Raw genomic sequence first — 25,118 nt, 5'->3', positions numbered from 1 at the left:
CCTGTATGCGAAAATGGAGGCAAACTCACTCTGAGATATATCTGGTGCTGTGAATCATTTTTTACATTATACCCTTCATACGGATTGCTTCCATATTAGTAAAAGCATTTACATTGTATAAGGTCTGTAGTGCTCTATTGATCATGTTGGGGGAGATGACAGGTAACAGTATAGGCCAGGGTTTCCCAAACGTTGTCCTCGGTACCCAAAGGGGTGCATGTTTTGGTTTTTGCCCTAGCACTGCACTACACAACTGATTCCAATAATCAACAAATCATCGAGCTTTGATCATTTGCATCAGCTGTGTAGTGTTTGAGCAAAAACCAAAACGTGCACCCCTTGGGGTCCCAAGGACCACGTTTGGGAAATGCTGGTATAGGCTGAAGCATATGTCCCACACTGTAAAAAGTAATTAGTTCAGCTAACTACATTTTTTTGAGGAAACCTATTGCCTAGAACCATTCTAGTAACCCAAAGTATTATAGTGTTCAAGACTTAAAGTAATAAAGTGACATCACCAACCATATTGTTATCTTTTTAAGTTCTAAATACTTAATACTTTGTGTTCTATTAACTTTTTAACACTAAATTGTATTATGTATTCTGAAATATAACAATTGAAGTTACTTGAACATTATTTGTTGTACTGAACATAAACATGTAGGGTCCCTTCTACTTAATTATTTACCTTCATTACTATACTTTCCTTTCTTCAAACATGCATACAACATTGTGTAAAAGTATCCTAAATTCAACAACAAAGAACATAACTTGCAAAAACGTCATAATTCTATATCAGCACAACACAGATAAATCAAGTGTTTTTACTCAAATATCAACGTGTCTGACAACTACTTTGTTATTGTAAGTAAAGACATGTATTTCTTTTTTCAACAGTATTCTTATTTTGACTCCTAGGCATCTGGAATAGACACTATTCAGTAGTTAGGACCTTAAAAGAGGGCAGACGGACTCTTATCATTTAAGTAAAGATGCAAAACATAATAGAATCAAGTAAGATTAACTTATTTCATAAATGTTCGATTGACTTTAAGATATTAAATAATCATTAACTTTACATTAGCCGAACACAAATAAAGTTATTTACTCAGTAAGTTAATATTTGTTAACAGTACTCAAAAACATGAAATGATATGAAATCTTATTGACATCTGATTTAGCACCACTTATGATTTGAGTTTTACTGACGGTTGGAAATGTTTGAGTAGCCACTACTCATTTTCATTCCTGAGTTAGCCAGTGACCTTTTTATTGTGTAGGTAGCCTGAATATGATTGACTGCCAATACAACTATTGGGGACGAACGATACAAAGAACACCCTCCCACCAACATTTTTTTTTATATTCCCCATGAAATAGCCTACATAGGCTATAAAGCAGGTCCAACTCAGCCATGCAATGGTAGAACACAGGGCTCCATCTCTCTCTAAGCAAAATATGTTTTTATTTGATTCCCCGTTATTTGCAGGCATAATTATTTATTCTTTGCACGCACTGGGTTCACCTAAATGAATGTAGTCTAGACACACGCGCACGCACACACACAGCTTACTTTCCCATTTCTATCTCACACACAGCACAGGGAGAAGAAGGGAGAGAGGCGGATTCTGCACGCTGCTGTGCCAATGCGCAAACACATCACGCCGTGGGATAGGTCTCCCCAAATTGAGGCTGTGCTTGAGACGATCATGCGATTGAATGATGAGCGCGTCATGCTTGTCTTTCTGTTCTGCGCGATCGGTGACTCCGAGCTCAGCAATCCCCTGGGACACTGTTCCGCCCTCGATAGCTCTGCGATCGGCGTCTCGCCATTGCTCACAACGAATGGCTGCCTGTAGCAAGAGAGTGCGGGGAGAGGGCTATCGAATCCTCCATTGAAACGCTTTGCATCAGTTTCCCAGCCAGGGGGTGAGTATCTGCTAGAGAATGAGGATGTCTGTTGGGGTCGTACAAGGATGCAGGGGCGGTGGGCGATGACGCCGGTGCTAGACCGGTGTCCCTAGTTGGCACCGCGGTTTGGGACAGATATCAGATGGGTTCGGAATGTTTCGTGGGGGTAAACTATTGTTTTGGGAAAGGTGTGCGATGGGGGATGGGTTGGTAAGAGGATGGCACCATCACAAACTTTAAACACCTCATCGGCTTGCGACTTCCGAGCCCCACATGCCTTTGTGGTACTTTGTCCTCGGCATATGAACGAAAACTTTTTACAGTGCACGATCAAATATTTTTATGTACCGTCAATTGTAAGAATTTACGTGAGCTAAACGATTAAAATAATTGTAAGTTTCAGACACAAATATTTTGGCCATCTATCACATTGGTGAGAAGTGGTTAAATAGAGGTCTTGTCTACCGACTTGGAACCCCCCTGTTCTGTGGCGCACTGGTTCCGTCTGGCTCGCCCTCAGCTGCTGCGTGTCCTGAGATGACCTGTTGATGTCGGTAAAATGGAGTATAGCAGTGGGAGTCATTTCCCCATCCCAAAAATATTTAAATAAATACGATTTGGAATCGATAGCTGACACCGTGGGACAACTGTCAACCTCATCGATACAGTTTGTGACAATCGGTTGTTTTTATTTCGTGGGTAATCGCGGAAGCAGCGGATACTGTGCGGTTGTCTGAGTGCATGAGGTGGATGGTGCGCTGGGGCGAACCCAAAATATTTTAGCAGTGCTATGTTAGCTTGCTAGTTTAGCTAGCTTAGCTAGTCCTGACAGGCACCAGATTCATAGGCCTGCGGATGGGATGCGTATATTGCAATGAAAGACGGGACTAAAAGCGAAAGATGTCGACCTTTTCAAACTGATTAAAGTTCGTTATTATATCCGTATACTTTTTTGACAGCTGGCAAACGCCGTGGCGCTCCTGGATCGCGTGTTGCTGCATTCACTGCCATTCTCTGTCGCCCCCCGGCCCGTGCCAGTGGAGCACTCCGAGCGGGCAGACTGGCACACGGCGCGGCGGTCACCTCCGCACAGAGACAACTATCGCCGCGGTTTGATCTTGCATCCTGGTCAAAACGCAACTCACGGGAGATACAATTTGTAGCTAGTATCAGCTAGCTATCACTTAAGAGGTTTGCTTTGAACTGTTTAATTTAATTGGTATTTAATGAATGTGGTTCGGGAACAGTTTTCGATATTATCAATTTGAGCATGCCTATATCAATTTGCATGCTACTCGAATTCATTGAAACGATGAACAATGTATTTCAATGATGGTCAGCAGTAGCCCAAGAAGAAAAGTAAACATTGAATTGATAGTTGCATCGTGTGTAGGCAACATTTATAGCAGGCAAGCTATGTCCTTACAGTAGACATGGGTTTTGAAACCAGGAAATGCCTATAAAATAGTTGTGCCAGCACCTTATTTTGTTTACCCTTATTTTACCAGGTAAATTTACTGAACACGTTCTAATTTAAAGCAACGACCTGGATATTGTTGAAGTGGAGAGGAGGGGGGATGAATGTGCCAATTGAAAGCTGGTGATGATTAGGACCAGTTTGGAAATGTATCCAGGACACCGGGGTTAACATAACACACATACTCTTACAATAAGCACCATGGGATCTTTAGTGACCACAGAGAGTCAGGACACCTGCTTAACGTCCTATCTGAAAAATGTCACCCTACACAGGGCAATGTCCCCAATCTATGCCCTGGGGCATTGGGATCTCCTTCGACCAGAGGCAGTAGTGCCCCCTACTCCCATCCAGGGACAGACCAGGACCTTGCTTTGCCTCAGAGGCAAGCCAACAGTGGGATACAGGGTGGTATGCTGCTGGCCACCACCCATGTAACCCTCTCTAATAATCTATAAGGCAATCTAAATTAATTTAGCAGTTGGTGTTTTCAGACTATAGTCTAGGAGTGTGGATAAACTGGAAAATATTTTTACTTTCTATAAGATCACAAATATGTTGGTCCTTTGTCCATCACAACATCACATAAGCTGTGTCTGCATTTTAAATGCTGGCAAAACATTCTTGAGGCTCCTGTGAAAAGACTGGCTCTTATGTTGACACTGTGTGACCTAGTTTTGTGACTGACTCCACTACCCGGTATGAGATGTGAGGCAGTGGGTGAACTGAACTTCTCCTCTGCCCTCTAACCTGGCTGCTGTGCCTGACATGACCCCTTTGCTGGGCACAGCCCTTGTTCAGGCCCCTCTCCTACCCTCCTTGGTCGCTCTCTCAATGCAAACTCCGCAAACACACCCAGGCTTTATTCTATTCTGTGTGTGTGTCCTGCCAAACTGTAAACAGGCAGTATTGTTTAGTGTGTGTGTGAATGTGTGTGTGTTTGTTTGCGTTGGTGTGTGTGTGTGCGCATCTGTGTTTTTGCGAGAGTGCATGAGAGAGAGGGATGGAGACAAAGACAGTGTTTATTTTACCAGTGTGGCTGGCTGGATCCCAAAATAAGGCTTATATGTTGGGCTGCTTACTTCACCTTTAATATGTTAGTCAGACTTCTTGTGAATCTAGTGTTTCACTAGGTGAGAAGATTCTAACTGTCTGTCTGTTAATGCTGCCACAGTATCCACCCCGTCAATGGCAGCTTTTGTGTGTGTGTAGTCTATAAGCGGTTGGCTGCGTGTGACTGCGTGTGTAGGTGCATAGATGCATGCTAGAACATGCATGTGTAATGGATGCAATAATAGCCTATACTAGAGGTCGACCGATTATGATTTTCCAACGCCGATACCGATTATTGGAGGACCAAAAAAAGCCGATACCGATTAATCAGCCGATTTTTTTTAAATTTTTTTTATTTTTTTATTTTTATTTTTTTATTTTTTTTTACATTTGTAATAATGACAATTACAACAATACTGAATGAACGCTTATTTTAACTTAATATAATACATCAATAAAACCAATTTAGCCTCAAATAAATAATGAAACATGTTCAATTTGGTTTAAATAATGCAAAAACAAAGTGTTGGAGAAGAAAGTAAAAGTGCAATATGTGCCATGTAAGAAAGCTAACGTTTAAGTTCCTTGCTCAGAACATGAGAACATATGAAAGCTGGTGCTTCCTTTTAACATGAGTCTTCAATATTCCCAGGTAAGAAGTTTTAGGTTGTAGTTATTATAGGAATTATAGGACTATTTCTCTCTATACGATTTGTATTTCATATACCTTTGACTGTTGGATGTTCTTATAGGCACTTTAGTATTGCCAGTGTAACAGTATAGCTTCCATCCCCTCTCCTCGCCGCTACCTGGGCTCGAACCAGGAACACAACGACAACAGCCACCCTCGAAGCAGCGTTACCCATGCAGAGCAAGGGGAACAACTACTCCAAGTCTCAGAGCGAGTGACGTTTGATACGCTATTAGCGCGCACCCCGGTAACTAGCTAGCCATTTCACATTGGTTACACCAGCCTAATCTCGGGAGTTGATAGGCTTGAATTCATAAACAGCAGAGCTTCTGGCAAAACGCAGGAAAGTGCTGTTTGAATGAATGCTTACGAGCATGCTGGTGCCCACCATCGCTCAGTCAGACTGCTCTATCAAATCATAGACTTAGTTATAACATAATAACACACAGAAATACGAGCCTTAGGTCATTAATATGGTCGAATCCGGAAACTATCATCTCAAAAACAAAACATTTATTCTTTCAGTGAAATACGGAACCGTTCTGTATTTTATCTAATGGGTGGCATCCATAAGTCTAAATATTCCTGTTACATTGCACAACCTTTAATGTTATGTCATAATTACGTAAAATTCTGGCAAATTAGTTCGCAACGAGCCAGGCGGCCCAAAATTTTGCATATACCCTGACTCTGCGTGCAATGAACACAAGAGAAGTGACACAATTTCACCTGGTTAATATTGCCTGCTAACCTGGATTTCCTTTAGCTAAATATGCAGGTGTAAAAATATTTACTTCTGTATTGATTTTAAGAAAGGCATTGATGTTTATGGTTAGGTACACGTTGGAGCAACGACAGTCCAACGATTATATTCAACGCAGGACATGCTAGATAAACTAGTAATATCATCAACCATGTGTAGTTATAACTAGTGATTATGATTGTTTTTTATAAGATAAGTTTAATGCTAGCTAGCAACTTACCTTGGCTTCTTACTGCATTCGCGTAACAGGCGGGCTCCTCGTGAGGCAGGTGGTTAGAGCATTGGACTAGTTAACCGTAAGGTTGCAAGATTGAATACTTGAGCTGACAAGGTAAAAATCTGTCGTTCTGCAACTGAACAAGGCAGTTAACCCACCGTTCCTAGGCGTCATTGAAAGTAAGAATGTGTTCTTAACTGACTTGCCTAGTTAAATAAAGGTGTATTTTTTTTTTTTTTTTTTTTTTTTTTTTTTTACAGATTTCCGATTGTTATGAAAACTTGAAATCGGCCCTAATTAATCAGCCATTCCGATTAATCGGTCGACCTATAGCATCAGTTAGCGAATCAGATGCTTTTATGAAAAGTGACTAGTTGACAGTGACACATTCAGCATGGGTGGCCCGCTGCCCGTGCAGTAATCAAACCCCCAACAACGCTGGTGAAGCCAGCACCATGCAGTGGAACCGCTATATGTGACAGTGCTTACAAGCTGATAGCTGGAATTCTGTTTTGGGTACTGATTCATAGATGATAACACGTTGATGTGACAGTACTGCTTCTCTGTTGTCTGTGCTGTTTATGGTTGTTATGGGGTTAGCTGAGGTGGATGTCTGTGCTGTTTATGGTTGTCATGGGGTTAGCTGAGGTGGATGTCTGTGCTGTTTATGATTGTTATGGGGTTAGCTGAGGTGGATGTCTGTGCTGTTTTATGGTTGTTATGCTGAGGTGGATGTCTGTGCTGTTTTATGGTTGTTATGGGGTTAGCTGAGGTGGATGTCTGTGCTGTTTATGGTTGTTATGGGGTTAGCTGAGGTGGATGTCTGTGCTGTTTTATGGTTGTTATGGGGTTAGCTGAGGTGGATGTCTGTGCTGTTTTATGGTTGTTATGGGGTTAGCTGAGGTGGATGTCTGTGCTGTTTATGGTTGTTATGGGGTTAGCTGAGGTGGATGTCTGTGCTGTTTATGGTTGTTATGGGGTTAGCTGAGGTGGATGTCTGTGCTGTTTATGGTTGTTATGGGGTTAGCTGAGGTGGATGTCTGTGCTGTTTATGGTTGTTATGGGGTTAGCTGAGGTGGATGTCTGTGCTGTTTATGGTTGTTATGGGGTTAGCTGAGGTGGATGTCTGTGCTGTTTATGGTTGTTATGGGGTTAGCTGAGGTGGATGTCTGTGCTGTTTATGGTTGTTATGGGGTTAGCTGAGGTGGATGTCTGTGCTGAGCTTCAGAGATAGTGGGAGGGGAGAGGAGGCGCTTACACTGAACCTTTTAAGGGTGCATCTTAATAGTCCAGAGTGGCTCATTGTCTTTGTCTCTTCCTCTTCATCCACAAACGCTATTCTATATGATGCTGTCGAGAGGAATGACAGACCTTTAATTTCTGTTGACTTTTGAGCATCGGCCTATCAAATATTAGAGGACTGCACGTTTAGGTTGTTGTATGTGTGAGAGAATAGGTTATGGGCAATTCAAACCCACACTCTAGTACTATAGGAGTAGGATATTTACACAGATGGAAACACATTTTACAATCAGATAACATCTGAGTTGGTTTGAGACAGTTTTAGGCCTATATAAATAGCAGATAGAAGTGATATGCTTTCACTTTTCAGAATAAGGTGTGTGTGTTTGTGGGGGCATTGACATTTGCTACATATGGATAAGTAGGCTTTTTCAAATAGTATTTTAAGGGTCTCCTTTCTGCTCAAAACACACTGTAAAATGGTTTACTTTGTCTGAATGACAAATGAAAGCGTTAGGTTCACTTCAGTTGCTTCCAAATGGGTATCATCACTAAACATGTTTAGTCCATTGGAGGGTGCTGTCCGCTAGTGTTCAGGTCAGAGTTGAGCTGATAGGATTTCAAAGATTTTACTGAGTTACAGTTTATATAAGGAAATCAGTCAATTGAAATAAATAAATTTAGGCCCTATTCTAGTGATTTCACATGACTGGGCAGGGGTGCAACCATGGGTGGGCCTTGGAGGGCATTGGCCCACCCACTGGGGAGCCAGGCCCAGCCAATCAGTTTTTCCCCACAAAATGTCTTTATTACACACCTCAGTTTCATCAGCTGTCCGGCTGGCTGGTCTCGGACAATCCCGCAGGTAAAGAAACCAGATGTGGAGGTCTTGGGCTGGCATGGTTACACGTGGTCTGTGGTTGTAAGGCTGGTTGGATGTACTGCTAAATTCTCTGAATTCTCATTTCTCTACCATACCGCTTATGGTAGAGAAATTAACAATTATCTGGCAACATCTCTGGTGGACATTCCTGCATTCAACATGCCAATTGCCCACTCCATCCAAACTTGAGACATCTGTGGCATTGTGTTATGTGACAAAACAGCACATTTTAAATGGCCTTTTATTGTCCCCAGTATAAGGTGCAACTGTGTAATGGTCTTGCTGTTAAATCAGCTTCTTGATATGCCACACCTGTCAGGTGAATGGATTATCTTGGCAAAGGAGAAATGCTCACTAAAAGAGACATAGAAAAAGTATGCACAACGTTTGAGAGAAATAAGCTTTTTGTAAGTATGGAACATTCCTGGGATTTTTTTGTTTCAGCTCATGAAATATGGGACCAACACTTTACATATTTTTGTTCAATGTAGTTACCAATGGTGTTGGAGTCCATGACATAGGTTAAGTACAGGGCATTACTGTTTGTTGCTTCATTAGGTTGGCGAAAAACGGGTCAGCCTCATGCAGAAGATTGGTAACTGATTGAATTGGCTCTTTTAAAATATGTTGCTGATATCTCTGCCTCCAGACCCTGTGGTGGTGTGCGCACCATGGCCCAGACCCTTCAGATGGCGATTCCTAACTTTGGCAACAACGTCCTGGAGTGTCTGAACGAGCAGCGTCTCCAGGGGCTCTACTGTGATGTCTCCGTGGTCGTCAAGGGACACGCCTTCAAGGTGGGATATTACTGTGTGAATTGCATAGATTGTGTACTATAATGTACATTTAGTGTTCTGATGTGCAAGACCAATTATTTATCTATCAGTCTATCCCGGCGGTAACAGCTTGATTTTTATGAGTTTATTATCCCGTTGCCCTTCATAACTTGCCATTATTGGTCAACATTTTTTTTATGTTCGAAAAATAACAGAAAATCTAATCACTGAATCAGAATCTGAGTGATCAGAATCATGACATTTTGCACCTCCCAAAAGATCAACCACACAGTTTTAAAATAAATGTATCATTCAAACAAAGGAAACGTTCCTTATATTACTCATAATTCTATAGAATCTTCTTACTCCTCCCTCCTCCTCCAGGCTCACCGTGCCGTGCTTGCGGCTAGCAGCTCTTACTTCCGGGACCTGTTCAGCACTGGGGGAGGCAGCGGCTCCAAGACCCCCACAGTGGTGGAGCTCCCCCCGGCCGTCCAGCCCCAGAGCTTCCAGCAGATCCTGGCCTTTTGCTACACAGGCCGCCTCAGCATGACAGTGGGAGACCAGTTCCTCCTCATGTACACCGCAGGCTTCCTGCAGATCCAGCAGATCATGGAGAAGGGCACAGAGTTCTTCCTCAAGGTAATAATACATGGGTTTTATATAGCCTTTTTAACAACCCAAGCATGTTTAAAGGAAAACTCCACCCAAAAACAATATTTTGGTATTTGTTTCATTAGTACATTGTTGATATAGTCCAAAAATGTTTTGCATGTCAGCAATCAAGTTTTCAAGATATATAACTTTCAAAATACAGACTTTATGATGCATTTTGCATCATGTTATTTTTATTTACCTTTATTTAACTATGCAAGTCAGTTAAGAACAAATTCTTATTTTCAATGACGGCCTAGGAACGGTGGGTTAACAGCCTTGTTCAGGGGTAGAACGACAGATTTTTACCTTGTCAGCTCGGGGATTCGAACTTGCAACCTCTCGGTTACTAGCCCAACGCTCTAACCAGTAGGCTACCCTGCCGATACCGGCTGCAAAACATTTGACCAAAGTATTGTTTTTGGGTGGAGTTTTCCTTTAAGGTTGAGGTGGATAGAAGGCCTCTTTCAAAGGGGAGGCTTGTCCTGCAACACAATCACACACAGTGACCACAGGTTGTGTCGTTATGCTGTGCTCTTTATTCAGAGGTCTTAGAATAATACACACATACATTCCAGGGTTTCTGTTAGCCTGTAACAGCTTGCTTTTGTCCGTAAAAAAAAAAAAAAAATGCAGATCAATAACATTTGTGTCAGCCAACTGCTAGGGAGAAGAGAACATCCCATTGTGAAATAATGCTTTTTAGCCTATTTATTGATGGAAATACCGGTCAATGGAAATACATTTGACTGGTCATGCTTATCGGTCTATTGGGTAATCTGCATAATTTAGTAGAAGTAAATTGGTACGTGTGTACAGTATATTTGTATGTACAGTATCTTAAAATACGAGGTCAAATTATTACGCCGGAGCTCTGGAAAGAGGCCTGATTTCCTAAGTTGGATTTCCGAGTTGGATGACTGTTCAAAACTTTTTCCGCAGTAAGAGCTTGTTTTTTCCCCAGTTCCCAGTTGTCTTGAACGCACAGAAGTCAGAGATTTCCCAGTTGTCTTGAACGCACAGAAGTCAGAGATTTCCCAGTTGCTTTAAGTTAACCTCAATGGTGTATTCTTTGTATTTTACCTGTGTGGTGGGTGCTTTGTAATTAAGTTTTGACATTCATGCAATGTCCTGTGGTACTTTAGTCAGAGATTTCCCAGTTGCTTTGAACGCACAGAAGTCAGAGATTTCCCAGTTGCTTTGAACGCACAGAAGTCAGAGATTTCCCAGTTGCTTTGAACGCTGCATCTGCATCAAACGGCAACAGTCGGCAGGCTTCATCAGTGCGTCACACACCACTTTGCAATGAGCTGGAGGCAGTATGCATTTTGAAAACATATACTTCATTGTTTGAAACCTTAACGTTTTCATACACATTGAGGCATGTCTTACGTTGCTTCAAAATAGCCTATTAGATCTCCTCTCGTTCTAAATTTCTAACTGATATTTTCATCTGTTACATGAAACCGCTCGCATGTGTAGTGCCCTTTTTGATTAGATGTCAACCGATTATGATTATTCAACGACGATACCGATTATTGGAGGACCAAAAAAAGCCGTTACCGATTAATCGGACGATTTTTATTTTTATTTATTTGTAATAATGACAATTACAACAATACTGAAAGAACACTTATTTTAACTTAATATAATACATCGATAAAGCCAATTTAGCCTCAAATAAATAATGAAACATGTTCAATTTGGTTTAAATATTGCAAAAACAAAGTGTTGGAGAAGAAAGTAAAAGTGCAATATGTGCCATGTAAGAAAGCTAACGTTTAAGTTCCTTGCTCAGAACATGAGAACATATGAAAGCTGGTGGTTCCTTTGAACATGAGTCTTCAATATTCCCAGGTAAGAAGTTTTAGGTTGTAGTTATTATAGGAATTATAGGACTATTTCTCTCTATACCATTTGTATTTCATTAACCTTTGACTGTTGGATGTTCTTATAGGCACTTTAGTATTGCCAGTGTAACAGTATAGCTTCCATCCCTCTCCTCGCTCCTACCTGGGCTCGAACCAGGAACACAACGACAACAGCCACCCTCGAAGCAGCGTTACCCATGCAGAGCAAGGGGGAACAACTACTAGAAGGCTCAGAGCGAGTGACGTTTGAAACGCTATTAGCGCGCACCCCGCTAACTAGCTAGCTATTTCACATTGGTTACACCAGCCTAATCTCGGGAGTTGATAGGCTTGAAGCACAGCGAAGAGCTTCTGGCAAAACGCAGGAAAGTGCTGTTTGAATGAATGCTTACGAGCATGCTGCTGCCTACCACCGCTCAGTCAGACTGCTCTATCAAATCATAGACTTAGTTATAACATAATAACACACAGAAATACGAGCCTTAGGTCATTAATATGGTCGAATCCGGAAACTATCATCTCAAAAACAAAACATTTATTCTTTCAGTGAAATACGGAACCGTTCCGTATTTATCTAACGGGTGGCATCCATAAGTCTAAATATTCCTGTTACATTGCACAACCTTCAATGTTATGTCATAATTACGTAAAATTCTGGCAAATTAGGTGGCCCAAACTGTTGCATAAACACTGACTCTGCGTGCAATGAACACAAGAGAAGTGACACAATTTCACCTGGTTAATATTGCCTGCTAACCTGGATTTCTTTTAGCTAAATATGCAGGTTTAAAAATGTATACTTCTGTGTATTGATTTTAAAGAACGGCATTGATGTTCGTGGTTAGGTACACATTGGAGCAACGATACGCACCGCATCGATTATATGCAACGCAGGACACGCTAGATAAACTAGTAATATCATCAACCATGTGTAGTTAACTAGTGATTATGATTGATTGATTGTTTTTTATAAGATAAGTTTAATGCTAGCTAGCAACTTACCTTGGCTTCTACTGCATTCGCTCTATCGGCCCACAACTGTCCCAGAGTCTGTTCGGAATAGTCTATTTATTCTCAACAAGCTGACCAATAGAATAGGCAGCCTAAACTATAGTAGATTGACATAGGCTAGTGATTTTGCTGTGGGTTACTCATCTTGTTGGCTGAGGAAAAGTAAATGTGTTTGAAGTGCACATCAGAAGGACCGCACATCGTTGCATCCTCGACTTGCATGTTCTGTTAATATGAATGACCATATTCTAAATGTGATTGCTGTCATTCTTAGCACCGTGGATGGACACCCTAATCACGCTATGCACCAAATGCAAATGTGTCCGGTAAATTTCTCAAATGTCCGGTAAATTAAAATGTTTTGCTGATCAAGTGTCCGGCACCACATGTTCAGAAACTCTGATACATTTTGCAGAATTCTACCAGGCGTTTCCAGAGCGACAGTACACTCAACTGAGATGTGTAAACAACCACTTATCACAATCATTGCAAGTATTTGCATATACAGTATATTTATATTTCCATAATAAACTATTGATAAATGTATTTTCTCCATATTCCTCCTCCAGGTTTCCTCGCCCAGCTGTGACTCCCAGGGCCTGCAGGCCGAGGAGGCTCCGACCTCTGAACCCCAGAGCCCCGTCACTCAAACCGTTGCCGCGGGGACTGGCAGTCGCCCCGCCTCCTGCCTTACCCCCCTCCCCCTCGTGTCGCGGGTGAAGACAGAGCAGCAGGGCAACCAATCAGAAGCCTCGCCCTATTCGGTGGTGTGCACCCCTGTGGCCAAGCGCTTGTGGGAGGGCAGCAGCAGCCGAGACGGGGGTGGAGGGGGCTCAGGTGGAGGCGGGTCCAGGAAGGCCGCCCGCTTTTCCCAGGAGTCCGTGCGAGGGAGTGCCATCCAGAGCGGGGCGGGGATAGGATCAGGGGTCGGGGGTCACGGCAGCGGGTCCAACGGGAGTGTGGTCTCCATGGGCAACGTGGCATCGGAGGGCGCCAGCCCGGGCACGATGAGCGCCTACACCAGTGACTCGCCTATCAGTTACCATGACGAGGAGGAAGAGGAGGAGGTGACGGAGGAGCAGACGGAGGAGCAGTACAGGCAGATCTGTAACATGTATACCATGTACAGCATGCTCAACGTGGGCGCCGCAGGTACCGACGCGTGTGTGTGTGTGTGTGTGCGTGTGTTTGTGTGCGTGTGTGTGTGTGTGTGTCTGTGTGTGTATATATAATAATACAAAGGTCAGATCTAACACATGTCTTTCTCCTTCTGGTAGCTGGTGAGCGTGTGGAGGCCCTGCCAGACCACTCAGAGACCCGGGGTCGTATGCGGGGTCGCCAGGACCTGTCGTCTCTCCCCGCTGAGCTCATCACACAGATAGGCAACCGCTGCCACCCCAAACTGTACGAGGAGGGGGACCCCGCAGAGAAACTTGAGCTTGTCTCAGGTCAGTGTGTGTGGATCCATTCTGTCATTTCAGAACTGGAGTAGGAGAACGGTCACAGAAGGGTCTAGGGACCGAAGTGAAATGTGGCCCTGTTAAAGATGTGCTATCTTAATTTGAACAGCAGGAAACTAATCCTGCAGCAACAGGAAATGTGAATTATTATGAGGATTATAATGAATGGACATGTTGTAGGGGTTGATAGATTTTTCGTTAAGGCGAATCAAGTCTGAAATGTTCAAATGGAAGCCTTTTTTAACCCTGAATACACTAGTTTGCCTTTTCTCTGCAACAACAGAGTGTTCAACTGAAGATAGTACACAACTTATACCCTGAGTGGACAAAACATTAAGAACACCTGCTCTTTAGTACACGACTTATACCCTGAGTGGACAAAACATTAAGAACACCTGCTCTTTCCATCACACGCTGACCAGGTGAATCCAGGTGAAAGCTATGGTTTCTTATTGATGTCACTTGTTAAATCCACTTCAATCAGTGTAGATGAAGGGGTGGATACGGGTTAAACAAGTATTTTTAAGCCTTGAGACATAGATCGGGTGCCATTCAGAGCGTGAATGGGCAAGACAAAATATTTAAGTGCCTTTGAACAGGGTATGGTAGTAGGTGCCAGGCGCACTGGTTTGTGTCAAGAACTGCAACGCTGCTGGGTTTTTCATGCTCAACAGTTTCCTGTCTCCATCGAGAATGGTCCACCATCCAACTTGACTCAACTGTGAGAAGCATTGGAGTCAACATGGGCCACCGTACCTGTGGAACACTTTTGACCTCTTGTAGAGTCCATGCCCCGACTAATTGAGGCTGTTCTGAGGGTGAAAGGGGGGTTGCAACTCCATATTCAGAAGGTGTTCATCATGTCTGGTACTCTTAGTGTTCACTATACACACACTGTATACTCTACTGTAGTAGTGGTCCTTACATGACTAGTGAAATGGGATGTGGCCTGGTTCTGCAGTACACTGAGAGTGGTCCTTACATGACTAGTGAAATGGGATGTGGCCTGGTTCTGCAGTACACTGTGAGATAACTGTAAATAAGAGATGAGGCATGTGTCAGTGTGGTTAATATTAGCCACGTCAAGGCCTCTCTGGGAGCATGTCTATGTTACGTTCCACTGCCACCTTGTAGACTGACAGTACACTCTAGGACATGTGGACTACAGTCAAGTATTCCCATTTGTTTGGCGTGCTGCTTGTTTTTATGCCGAGTCAGACCCAGGATGTGTGTGTTTGTGTCTATGTTTCAGTGTGTGTGTTTTTCTTTCATATTGTGTGTATGTTTTACGGATGGTGTGTATGGGGGGTATATCCAGGCTTGTGTGTGTATATATTCAATAGGGGTAGTGTCTGGAGTAGTCCATCGTAACACTGTTCTGTGTTTTTGTTGATTCTCACTAATGTCTGTGCGTGTGTGTGTGTCTGCAGGTACATGTGTGTTCATATCTCGAGCCCAGCTGATGAACTGTCATGTGAGTGCAGGGACCAGACACAAGGTGTTGCTCAGGAGGCTGCTGGCTGCCTTCTTCGACAGGTTAGTGTGTCTCTTTCTCTCTCACACATCTGACGTGTCTGTGTGTGTTTATTCATCTGACGTGTGTGTGTGTTTATACGTCTGACGTGTGTGTGTTTATACATCTGACGTGTCTGTGTGTGTTTATTCGTCTGACGTGTGTGTGTGTTTATACGTCTGACGTGTGTGTGTTTATACATCTGACGTGTGTGTGTGTTTATTCGTCTGACGTGTGTGTGTGTTTATACATCTGACATGTGTGTGTGTTTATTCGTCTGACGTGTGTGTGTGTGTTTATACGTCTGACGTGTGTGTGTGTTTATACGTCTGACGTGTGTGTGTGTTTATACGTCTGACGTGTGTGTGTGTTTATACGTCTGACAAGTGTGTGTGTTTATACATCTGACGTGTCTGTGTGTGTTTATTCGTCTGACGTGTGTGTTTATACGTCTGACAAGTGTGTGTGTTTATACGTCTGACGTGTCGTGTGTGCCTGCCTGCCAGTGTGTGTGTGTGTGTGTGTTAACAGTTGATGTCTGTATGTTTCTAAAGGTATCATGATACTCTCTCCCTGTCAGGAATACTCTGGCTAACAGCTGTGGAACAGGAATCCGCTCCTCCACTAACGACCCCAGCCGCAAGCCCCTGGACAACAGAGTGTTGCACGCAGTCAAATGTGAGTGTTTCACTTAAACACAAGTGCCTTTTTGTTAGTACAAATGGACGGCTGATTTATGATTGGACTCATCAATCCTAACTCTCTGGTCTTTTCCTCTTTTCTCTCTTATTCTCTCTATTCCCCTCCTTCCCTCCCTCCCTCATTCCTTCCTCCCCTCTCTCTCTCTCTCTCTCTCTCTCTCTCCTCCATCAGTCTACAGCCAGAACTTCGCCACGAGCTTCAAGGAGAGCGAGATGAACGCCATCGCGGCGGACATGTGCACCAACGCCCGCCGCGTCGTCCGCAAGAGCTGGATCCCCAAGCTGAAGCTGCTCATGGCCGAGGGAGACGCGTACTCCGCATTCCTCCCTGACGCCAAGATGGAGGCTGACGCCCTAGGGGCGGAGCCAGGCTTTGAACCCAACTCCCTGGAGGGCGCCGAGACAGGCGGCTCGTCCGGCGAGTCGCTGCAGGGGGTGGGCAGCGACGGAGGCACTTTGTTTTAGATGGGGAGGTGGAGTACAGAAGTGTTTAGAAGACAACGATGATGATGATGATGAATACCTATATTTCCCTGTACTCCCCTCTTTCTTCTCCTCTGGTGGTGTGGCCCATCCCCCTGACCCTTTGGCCTTTTGATCCTCCTATATGTGACTCTGAAACGTTGCTAGGGGAAACAGGGGTTGTTACCAGGATGTTAACCAGGAAGTTATGCTTTAATTTTGAAAGCGAAAGTCCAAGCAATCGTTACTTCTAATATGGTTTCTGCTGTATATTAGTATGGGGGTAGAGAAAGGGTGATGGGTTTGTGGGATTGCAGTATTTTTATTTATTTACATTTTTAGTTTTTTTAACCAAATTCCTGCCTCTCCATATCAAAACACATTCCCCTGGTTTTGAATGTAGATGTCAGCAGCATTGCACAATGTCAGTCTGAACGATTGTATCCCAACCTCTTGAGGAAAAACAAACCGACAGAAAGATAACTACTCTATGGATATGAGAGAGACTGTAGTTTCTCTCTAGAATGAGAGAAAAGGGGAGAGAGAGAGCGATAGAAAGACCCCTACCCCACCAGTCCTCCAACCCCACACCCTTCTGTGACCAGAACAAAAGGATTATACCCTCGGTTTTAATGTACTGTCTCTCTTGTAGCTGTTATGATCACAGCTCCTTTCTCTGTTTGTAACATGGATCCAGAGATGAGGACTACAGGTTGTACCATAATTGTAAAGAAATCCAAGGGGAACAGAAAAAGACGGTCATATTTTTTTGAATATGTATTTATACAACCGTGGGTGTGTACAGAGAGAAAGAGAGGGATTGGTTTTAAATCTCTGTTGTTTTATTGTATTTTGAACAGCTGTTTTTGCAAAGAAAGTCCTGCTCCGAAAAATAAGATTTAAAAGCAAATAAATAAAAGTGCTATTTTTGCATAAAAATATGGTATTGATCAAGTGGTCGGAAAAGTCTTAACGTAGGGCCTTTTGAGTTTTTTGTTTTGACAAACTATTGAACTGAAAAATATCTGTTTTTAAGACAGAACTGGGCACTTTCTACCTGCGGCAATCCAATATAGCTTATCTTATTCTTGTCCTTTTTCTCTATGGAAATTGTCAAGGAAGCCTACCTATGTGGCTGTTGACAACGATGACTGACTATGTTATGCTTGCTAGCGAGCTAGCAACGTTACTATGCTAGCTATACTGCTCACTCGAAAATCACGGCTAAAAATGTTAAAAATGCACAGCTTGAATCAACTGGTTGACTGCTGCAACTATTGTGCTAGCTAGCTAACCCCTCCTCTGTTGGTTAGTGACGTGCTCCGAAGCAGACTACTGACATCATTACACATCATGAGGTGGTGATTCAAGGACCGGAAAACATTTGGAATAATGGAATGTGCCTTTTTTAATCGACATGGATATGCAGGGGTGGGTCCTGCTTATGTTGATGTTGGGAGGAGGGAGTAGAATGGGCTTTAAAAGGTGGCAGGTCGTTCAGCTTGAGACAGAGTTGTAACACACACACACACACGTGTCCCAAAGAGAGATGGGGTGAGGTCAAGGGGATTGGCATTCTGGTGGAGTATGTTGATATGTTTTAAACAGTCTCATATATGTGTGAGAACAAGCATTTGTGTTCATTCCTCGAATGTGACTGAAAAGTATATTTGTTCCTGTGCGATTGATGTGTGTGAGTGCGCTTTAGGTGGATGTGCGTGTGTGAGTGTGTGTGCTTTTACGTGTGTGTATGTCCTCCACCTGGTAGTGTTTTGGATTGGTTTAAGACTCTCTGCTGGGACACTTGTCTTTGTGAACAATGACCTACACCATCTTCCATACACCTTTGCAATCCAAAAGATGTGAGACACCTTCAGATAGAAAAGTGAGGTATAGAGCGGACACAATTCACTTTTATCCATACGGCTGAGAAGCAGGTCCACTCTATGCATAATATTTCTGTCCCGATTACTGTTTAACTCTCTCTCACACTTGGTAAATCCAAAATGGACATGTTAAAGGGGAGGTGAAGCACCTTTTTATATGGGGTGAACCCATGTTTCCTGCACCTTTGATAAGGGGTTTTGATGGGTTGTGTGGAGAATCAACCCAAGGGTCATGCAAAGGCATGGCCTTGTTCAAATATTTTTAAGCTGCATCCTTCCCCCTTTCCTTGATGTAAGTACTTCAGGGAAGGGTGCATTTAGAGAGTATTGGAACATAGCCTGCGTCTCATATCTGTGGATGTGGGATGCACTGGGATGACTCCTGTTGTAAATATTGGGACCGTTGAGCTGATTTTCTTTCTACGCTCGTCTAGCGTTTTCCTATGTAGGGTGATTGTGTAAAAGTGTGGAAGCGATGAAAGAGGACCGTTTTTTATATATTTTTTGTTATTTTTTTTACTTGGTCTCGCGTGTTGTCGAGACATCATGTAGACTGGTGTGTGTGTGAGCTCCCAGCATGCATTTGGCCTACAGGTCAGAGGAGGATGATGGTTGCTTTGGTCTTAAAGTACTGGCCTAATGTGCTACTGAGTTGGTGTGACTGAAGGGAGGGAGGTGGGGTCATGTTTAGGGAAGAGGTGTCGTGGCTGCAGACTGTCCATCAGAATGTTGTACAGAAAAAAATATACATTTTTTAAATGTTTTTTCTTGTATTTTATTTTTTCTTTAAAGAAACGTGTACTGTAAAGACCTTAAAGAAATGCTACTAATTGAAGGTGGTGAATGATTTACCAACTTCTTCCTGAAGAAAAAATTGAAAAGGAAAGAAAGATAACTGTACAAGAGCTAGACAGAGCACCGAGAGCTAGACAGAGAACTGTATATTTTTTTCATTGTTTGTGATGAGGGTTCCATGAGAGGTTCTTCCAGGGGGGGGGGGGGGGGTGATTGGAAGACTAGGGCACTGTACTGTCTCTTGTCTATTGGGGGGAATCATTTTTGGGGAGGTGGGTGGGTAGTAGTGGGTGTGTGGAGCTATAGAGGTCTGAATTACAAACTTTGCACCTGTTATTGAACCTGTACACCAGGCTCTGATTTCACCCTGCTGAACAAATCCCATGATATTATGGACACTGTCAGATCCACTCTTTGTTTACCACCTGCTGTTCACATGTGGTACTGCAGACCAGTGCACTGCCTGGAGCCACCACCAGATGACAGTATTTCCCCCACAGACTATAGTCAATGACTGAGTTGGTTACTAAGTGATCAAAGTTCAGTTTTGTGTTTTGGAGAGGGTTACTTCTCTCAGCTCTGAAGCACAAGACTAAAGGAACAGAAAGGAATGTTTGTTTGTGTGAGACAGGACAGTTCAAGCTGATTCATCCTACATCCCTACAGGTAGATGTCCCTCCTCCCCCAACACACACATCTCAAGAAGATGGACAAACAAAGGCGTATATAGGCTTGGAGAAGGACCTTTTTTCACATATACATATATAAATATGAATATATGTATAGATATACTGTATATTATACATAGAGGCACTAAAGAAGTTGGATTGTTAGTCGTGCACTCTCAGCATGAGGTATATACCCACAAACCGCTTATTGAAATCAGTGCAGTAGCGTCCCCAATGTCTCTGCCCCTGCTCCTTGCCCTCTGTGACCCTGTAGCGCCAGTGCTCATTCTGTTCTCATTGTTTTCCAAGTGCCAATAACTTTGTGAAACCCCTTAACTGTGACCCAATATTATTCAAGGTAATTGCACATTAACTACTGTAAAGAAAAATCATTAAGATAAATGTCAACATGGATTAAAAAAAACTATCTTAATAAAAGGTTTGTAACAAATGATTTGTGGCCTTGCTCCTTTTTTTCTGAATATTTGTACCACTGACAAGATTGACTTGTAAATTATAGGTTTGCTACCTGCTGTAATTAGACATTATCAAAGGTCTGTTCACTTTTGTGGGGATTTTGGCAATAATGAAGATGGGCAATTTAAAGTGAGAGCACCAAATGGAATGTGGGCAAGGGAATGCATAGTAAGTGAATCAAATCACAGCTCATCAAATGAATGCTTCTTGGCTCCATTTGGACCTTGACTTAGAAATGATGCACACAACTTATATTGGACAGGGACATATTGAACCAAAGAGTCCAGATGGAGGATAGGACAGGAAATACTAGAGGTGTGATTTTTGGATTGATGGAATACAAAAGAAAGTCTCTAAATTACAATAACACAATCTGAACCTGTCTTTCTGTATTAATAGAACAAGGCATAGCTCTGTCATTGTCATGGATGAACATATATGAAACTGCACCATTATATTTCACATAGTGTTTGGTTTACCTTTCATGGAATATAAAGTATTAGGTCTTGAAGAAACCATGTAAAAGTAATGCAAAAAAATACAAAATGTACCTTTATTTAACCAGGTAGGCCAGTTGAGAACAAGTTGTGAAATTAATGAAAGCTTGCTGAGGGAGAAAGTTTTCTTTGCCAATCCAGAGACAGTTGACTGATAGTTTGATTAGCACTGAGCACCATGGCTTGCTTGCGCCTTTCATCAATGTCAGATTTCCAGCGGCATCTTTGCTGCCAGATGTGCATCCCAAAATAGATGAGTGAGTTGACCCCAAACGCGCCGCCACTGGATTAAGCACGCTCCCGATGCCCATATTTGGGCTCAGGGAAAGAGAGCGCACAGTCTTGACAACACCAAATAAGGAGATGTGTTCTGACGCAATCCCTAATGGTTCGCACTTTATATGGCCAATGGAAGCAAGGGTCTCCTAGGCGCGTCACGGGTTTTCTACTGCAGCGCACGCGCCTCGGTTACCCGTCGGATGTACTTTATATGGGCATCTGTTGATAACCCCTCTGAAAAACAGCCCCCGTGGGACTAATGTTATAGTAATGTGAAGCAAGAACAACATTTACATTTACATTTTAGTCATTTAGCAGACGCTCTTATCCAGAGCGACTTACAGTAGAGTGCATACATTTTATTACATTTTACATTTTTTACATATTACATATTACATTTTACATACTGAGACAAGGATATCCTTACTGGCCAAACTCTCCCTAACCCGGACGACGCTATGCCAATTGTGCGTCGCCCCACGGACCTCCAACAACATGAAGAGTCAAGAGTCATTTATCAACACAGCTTTTCCCAGAAGAAATCATTTAATAATGGTTTTGGTGGTCTTGACCTGATACCAGAAGCTAAATATAAGGCTATTGAGGCATGGCTGTTAGCCTTTTAGCCATTTCATTTTTGTTCAAAGGATTCATTAAAAAAATTGGAACAGTCTCAAATGAAAATGTTTTATTTAACCTTTAATTAGCCTATAGGCTAATCTATTTTGCAAGAGAGACATGTTCAAGAAAGCAGCAATCCACTTACATAAGAAAACTAAATGCAATTCCCTTCAACTTAATAATAGATGCCAAACACACACACACACACACACACACACACACAATTAGCCTAGTGATAGTAAGACAATGCAACAACTAAATGTCACCGATATTTTATGAATTTAATTGGTTTCTCAGTTTCTGTTTTTTCATTAGCCTAGTATACAGTGTATTATGACCTGTTGACAGTAGTCAGATTTGCATTCATATTCGGTTGTTCAAATTACACAAATATGCAAACAAATGTGGAACAAATAAACACAGCCTAACACAACCTACACATGTGTCGAGTCATAAATAGTAGTCTAAATATAGTGTAGGAGGCTACTACACGTTATCCGCAGCTCTTGTGGGGCTTTTGGCATAGGAGGAGCTCATGGAAGAAGTTACACCTCTCAGATGACAGCGAGCCACTGACGTCAGCGAAGTTATAATAAAGCGGGTTGTACAGGCACGTTCATGTCTGTGTTTGTGTGAAGTTTGGAGAATCTAGGCCCTAATGGTAAAGGAAGGTCCAAAGTTGTGGCAATCAAATTTACGAGTCTTTAAACGTCTTAAGATCAATAATAAGCAACAACATGGAGGTCAGCGCTGAGGCCAAGAGGATTATGGTCCACGCTCTAGGCAAACTATACAGCTCGCGCGCCCAGCGCGGGGGACACCGTCTCCACCGGAGCCTGCTGCTCACGCTCGTAATGCAGTCCGCCCGGGATATCTACCACGCATCGCAGGCCAGTTGTGAAACCACGACAGCAGCAGAGCCGGTCCAGCAAGAGTCGCCGATGGAGGAAACAACTGGAGACCCTTTGGAGAGGGAGGTTTCCTCGACTCTGTCTGGACTACCCGTGACCCCCCAGCCCCAGGAGAGTGCCTCATCCTCCGAGGACGAAACGAGCTCACACCCGCTACACTGCAGTGTAACAGCAAGTAGGGAAGACAAGGAGAACCGGGGCCCGTCGAGGCCTGACGGTAACGCCAGGAAGAGACGGGGCAAGGTGGCCGCGGAGCCCGACTTCCTCCCCTGCAAGAAAGCGAAAATGGAGCAAGGGAGAAATAACGTCATACGGAGCTCTGTGAACTGCTACCGTGTCAGTGGGGACTCCTTGGCCTCATCGGTGCCCATTTTAAGAGTTATTGCAGCGTTTTGAAGGGACAATGAAGAGTTTGCTTTGATTTGGGTTCATAAATACAATTTTGTGACCGAGCAGGAGGAATGCGCCATGGGCAACACTATCCGGTTATGAGCCGGGTAGAGAGAGAGGAGGCCGCATATGCGTTCAGACACTATAAAATGCTGTGGTCTCTGATGTTGGAAACGGGGCTGTCCCGGGCTCAGTGGAGATTTCTCCGAAACTTGGAGCTTGTTTTGTGAGAGGTGACTGATCGTTACCGTAAAAGAGTTCCTGTTCTCCCACGGTGACTTTCCCCGCTGGCTGTGCGCCAAAAGAGGGAGACGGAAAAACATTGTTTGGTCTAATAATTTCTAGGGCTGGGCCTGGTCGAAAAGGACCAAATACAATACACGGCACATGCCTAAACCGACTGAATAGTGCTGGTTATACGGACTTTTATAGCCTACACGTGCGCCATGGTGCTGAAAATACTAGACCAAATATTTGCTATTAATCACTGTTGTGGGTCCCAGTAATCCAAACATTTGACCTATTAAATACATTGTTCCATTAAATGTTCTGAATGTTCTACCCGTGTGATACATTCACATGTATATTTTGTTAATTTGGAATTGTACGTTAGTTGGTTAAACTGTGGAACTTTTCTTCCATACAAACCAAAATGAATTGTATCGACACTGATAACCAAAACTGTGAAACAAACCATTCCAATGACACTACCTCAGTTTTATTTATTAAAACGTTTTATAATGAACTTGAACCTTGACTCGTTTCCTTTTAACTTGTTGTAGCCTTGTGGAAACTATTCATCATGACATGGGTGCCCACTGGGAACACACTGGTTGAGCCAACGTTGTTTCCACTTCATTTCAACCCCTAAAAATCTCTTTTAACGTGGAAGACAGATTGGATTTTTTTTCACACAACGTTTAACTAAAATCCTGATGACATAGTCACATTTTTATTGAATTCGCGTTAGTGGACAACTCATCCAAACGTAAATAAAAACTTAACGTTGAACTGACATCTGTACCCAGTGGTTGGGCGGATGTGGGTGTGGTATAGAGTCCGCGTGACTAAAGAAACAAGGGTAGTAGGAATATTGCCCTATGGAGCGTGTAGGGAGGAAACGGCAATGGGTGTGATGAGTCGGAAGCACGCTGTGTCATCGCTATCCTCTCGCTCTCGCGCGCGCACACACACACAATGGTTATATTTCCAGGAACTTACGCTGTTGTAAAGAAAGAGACGCAGGACAAACACTATTTCCCGGTCATCAAATGACATACGGAATGGGTACAATGTATCAGTTTTGTTGTTAACCTCGGGGAAATTGAGAGAGAGGGTCTATTGTGCCACCCTGGCAGCTGTGGAGTACGGTCAGACATGGGACACTGTTCTCCCAGTGGCATGCAGGGGCATCGGCCTGACCACCCCAATCACAATCTGTGCATGACTGCACGACTGGCCCATGCATCTGGACCAAGATTCTGTTCCGATAATCAGACAAAAAGACAGTGTGAAATGGCAATAAGGGGCTGCCTGGAGCTGCTTTCATTAGGGTTTACAAATTGGTGTTTGTTTTTGCGCTGTTGGGGGCCGATTCCGAACCAAGTTAAACGCATGTAAATGGAAAGTAATTCCCTTTGTATGCACTTTTTTCGCTATGCTTATTCTGACCTTGAATTGAATGAGATTATCACCTGCAATTTGTTCAGGGTGGAGATGTAAGAAATGAAGGTGTGGTGGAGATGTAAGAAATGAAGGTGTGGTGGAGGTGTAAGAAATGAAGGTGTGGTGGAGGTGTAAGAAATGAAGGTGTGGTGGAGATGTAAGAAATGAAGGTGTGGTGGAGATGTAAGAAATGAAGGTGTGGTGGAGATGTAAGAAATAAAGGTGTGGTGGAGGTGTAAGAAAT

General features: G+C 43.1%; 2 protein-coding genes across 3 annotated transcripts; both read left to right on the top strand.

The window, feature by feature from the left end:
* The first annotated feature begins 1,569 nt into the window (after positions 1-1,569).
* LOC129847664 (nucleus accumbens-associated protein 1-like) lies at positions 1,570-20,488 on the top strand. 2 transcript variants are annotated; one of them, XM_055915407.1, is made up of 8 exons: positions 1,570-1,929; positions 8,887-9,034; positions 9,398-9,655; positions 13,119-13,701; positions 13,827-13,997; positions 15,440-15,545; positions 16,103-16,200; positions 16,396-20,488. In XM_055915407.1, the coding sequence occupies exons 2-8, from the start codon at positions 8,909-8,911 to the stop codon at positions 16,686-16,688; spliced, it is 1,635 nt and encodes a 544-aa protein (XP_055771382.1). In that variant the 5' UTR covers positions 1,570-1,929; positions 8,887-8,908; the 3' UTR covers positions 16,689-20,488. The 2 variants fall into 2 exon arrangements, with proteins under 2 accessions (XP_055771382.1, XP_055771383.1); XM_055915408.1 differs by lacking the exon at positions 1,570-1,929 and adding an exon at positions 2,277-3,102.
* Positions 20,489-22,474: 1,986 nt separating this feature from the next.
* On the top strand, positions 22,475-23,960 carry ier2a (immediate early response 2a). Its single transcript, XM_055915411.1, has one exon. The coding sequence runs from the start codon at positions 22,646-22,648 to the stop codon at positions 23,213-23,215; it is 570 nt and encodes a 189-aa protein (XP_055771386.1). The 5' UTR covers positions 22,475-22,645; the 3' UTR covers positions 23,216-23,960.
* The last annotated feature ends 1,158 nt before the right edge of the window (positions 23,961-25,118 follow it).

This window comes from Salvelinus fontinalis, unplaced genomic scaffold (assembly GCF_029448725.1).
Source record: "Salvelinus fontinalis isolate EN_2023a unplaced genomic scaffold, ASM2944872v1 scaffold_0919, whole genome shotgun sequence".
NCBI lineage: Eukaryota > Metazoa > Chordata > Actinopteri > Salmoniformes > Salmonidae > Salvelinus > Salvelinus fontinalis.
The sequence above is the reverse complement of the archived record's forward strand: the minus strand, read 5'-3'. Positions and strand labels throughout refer to the sequence as shown.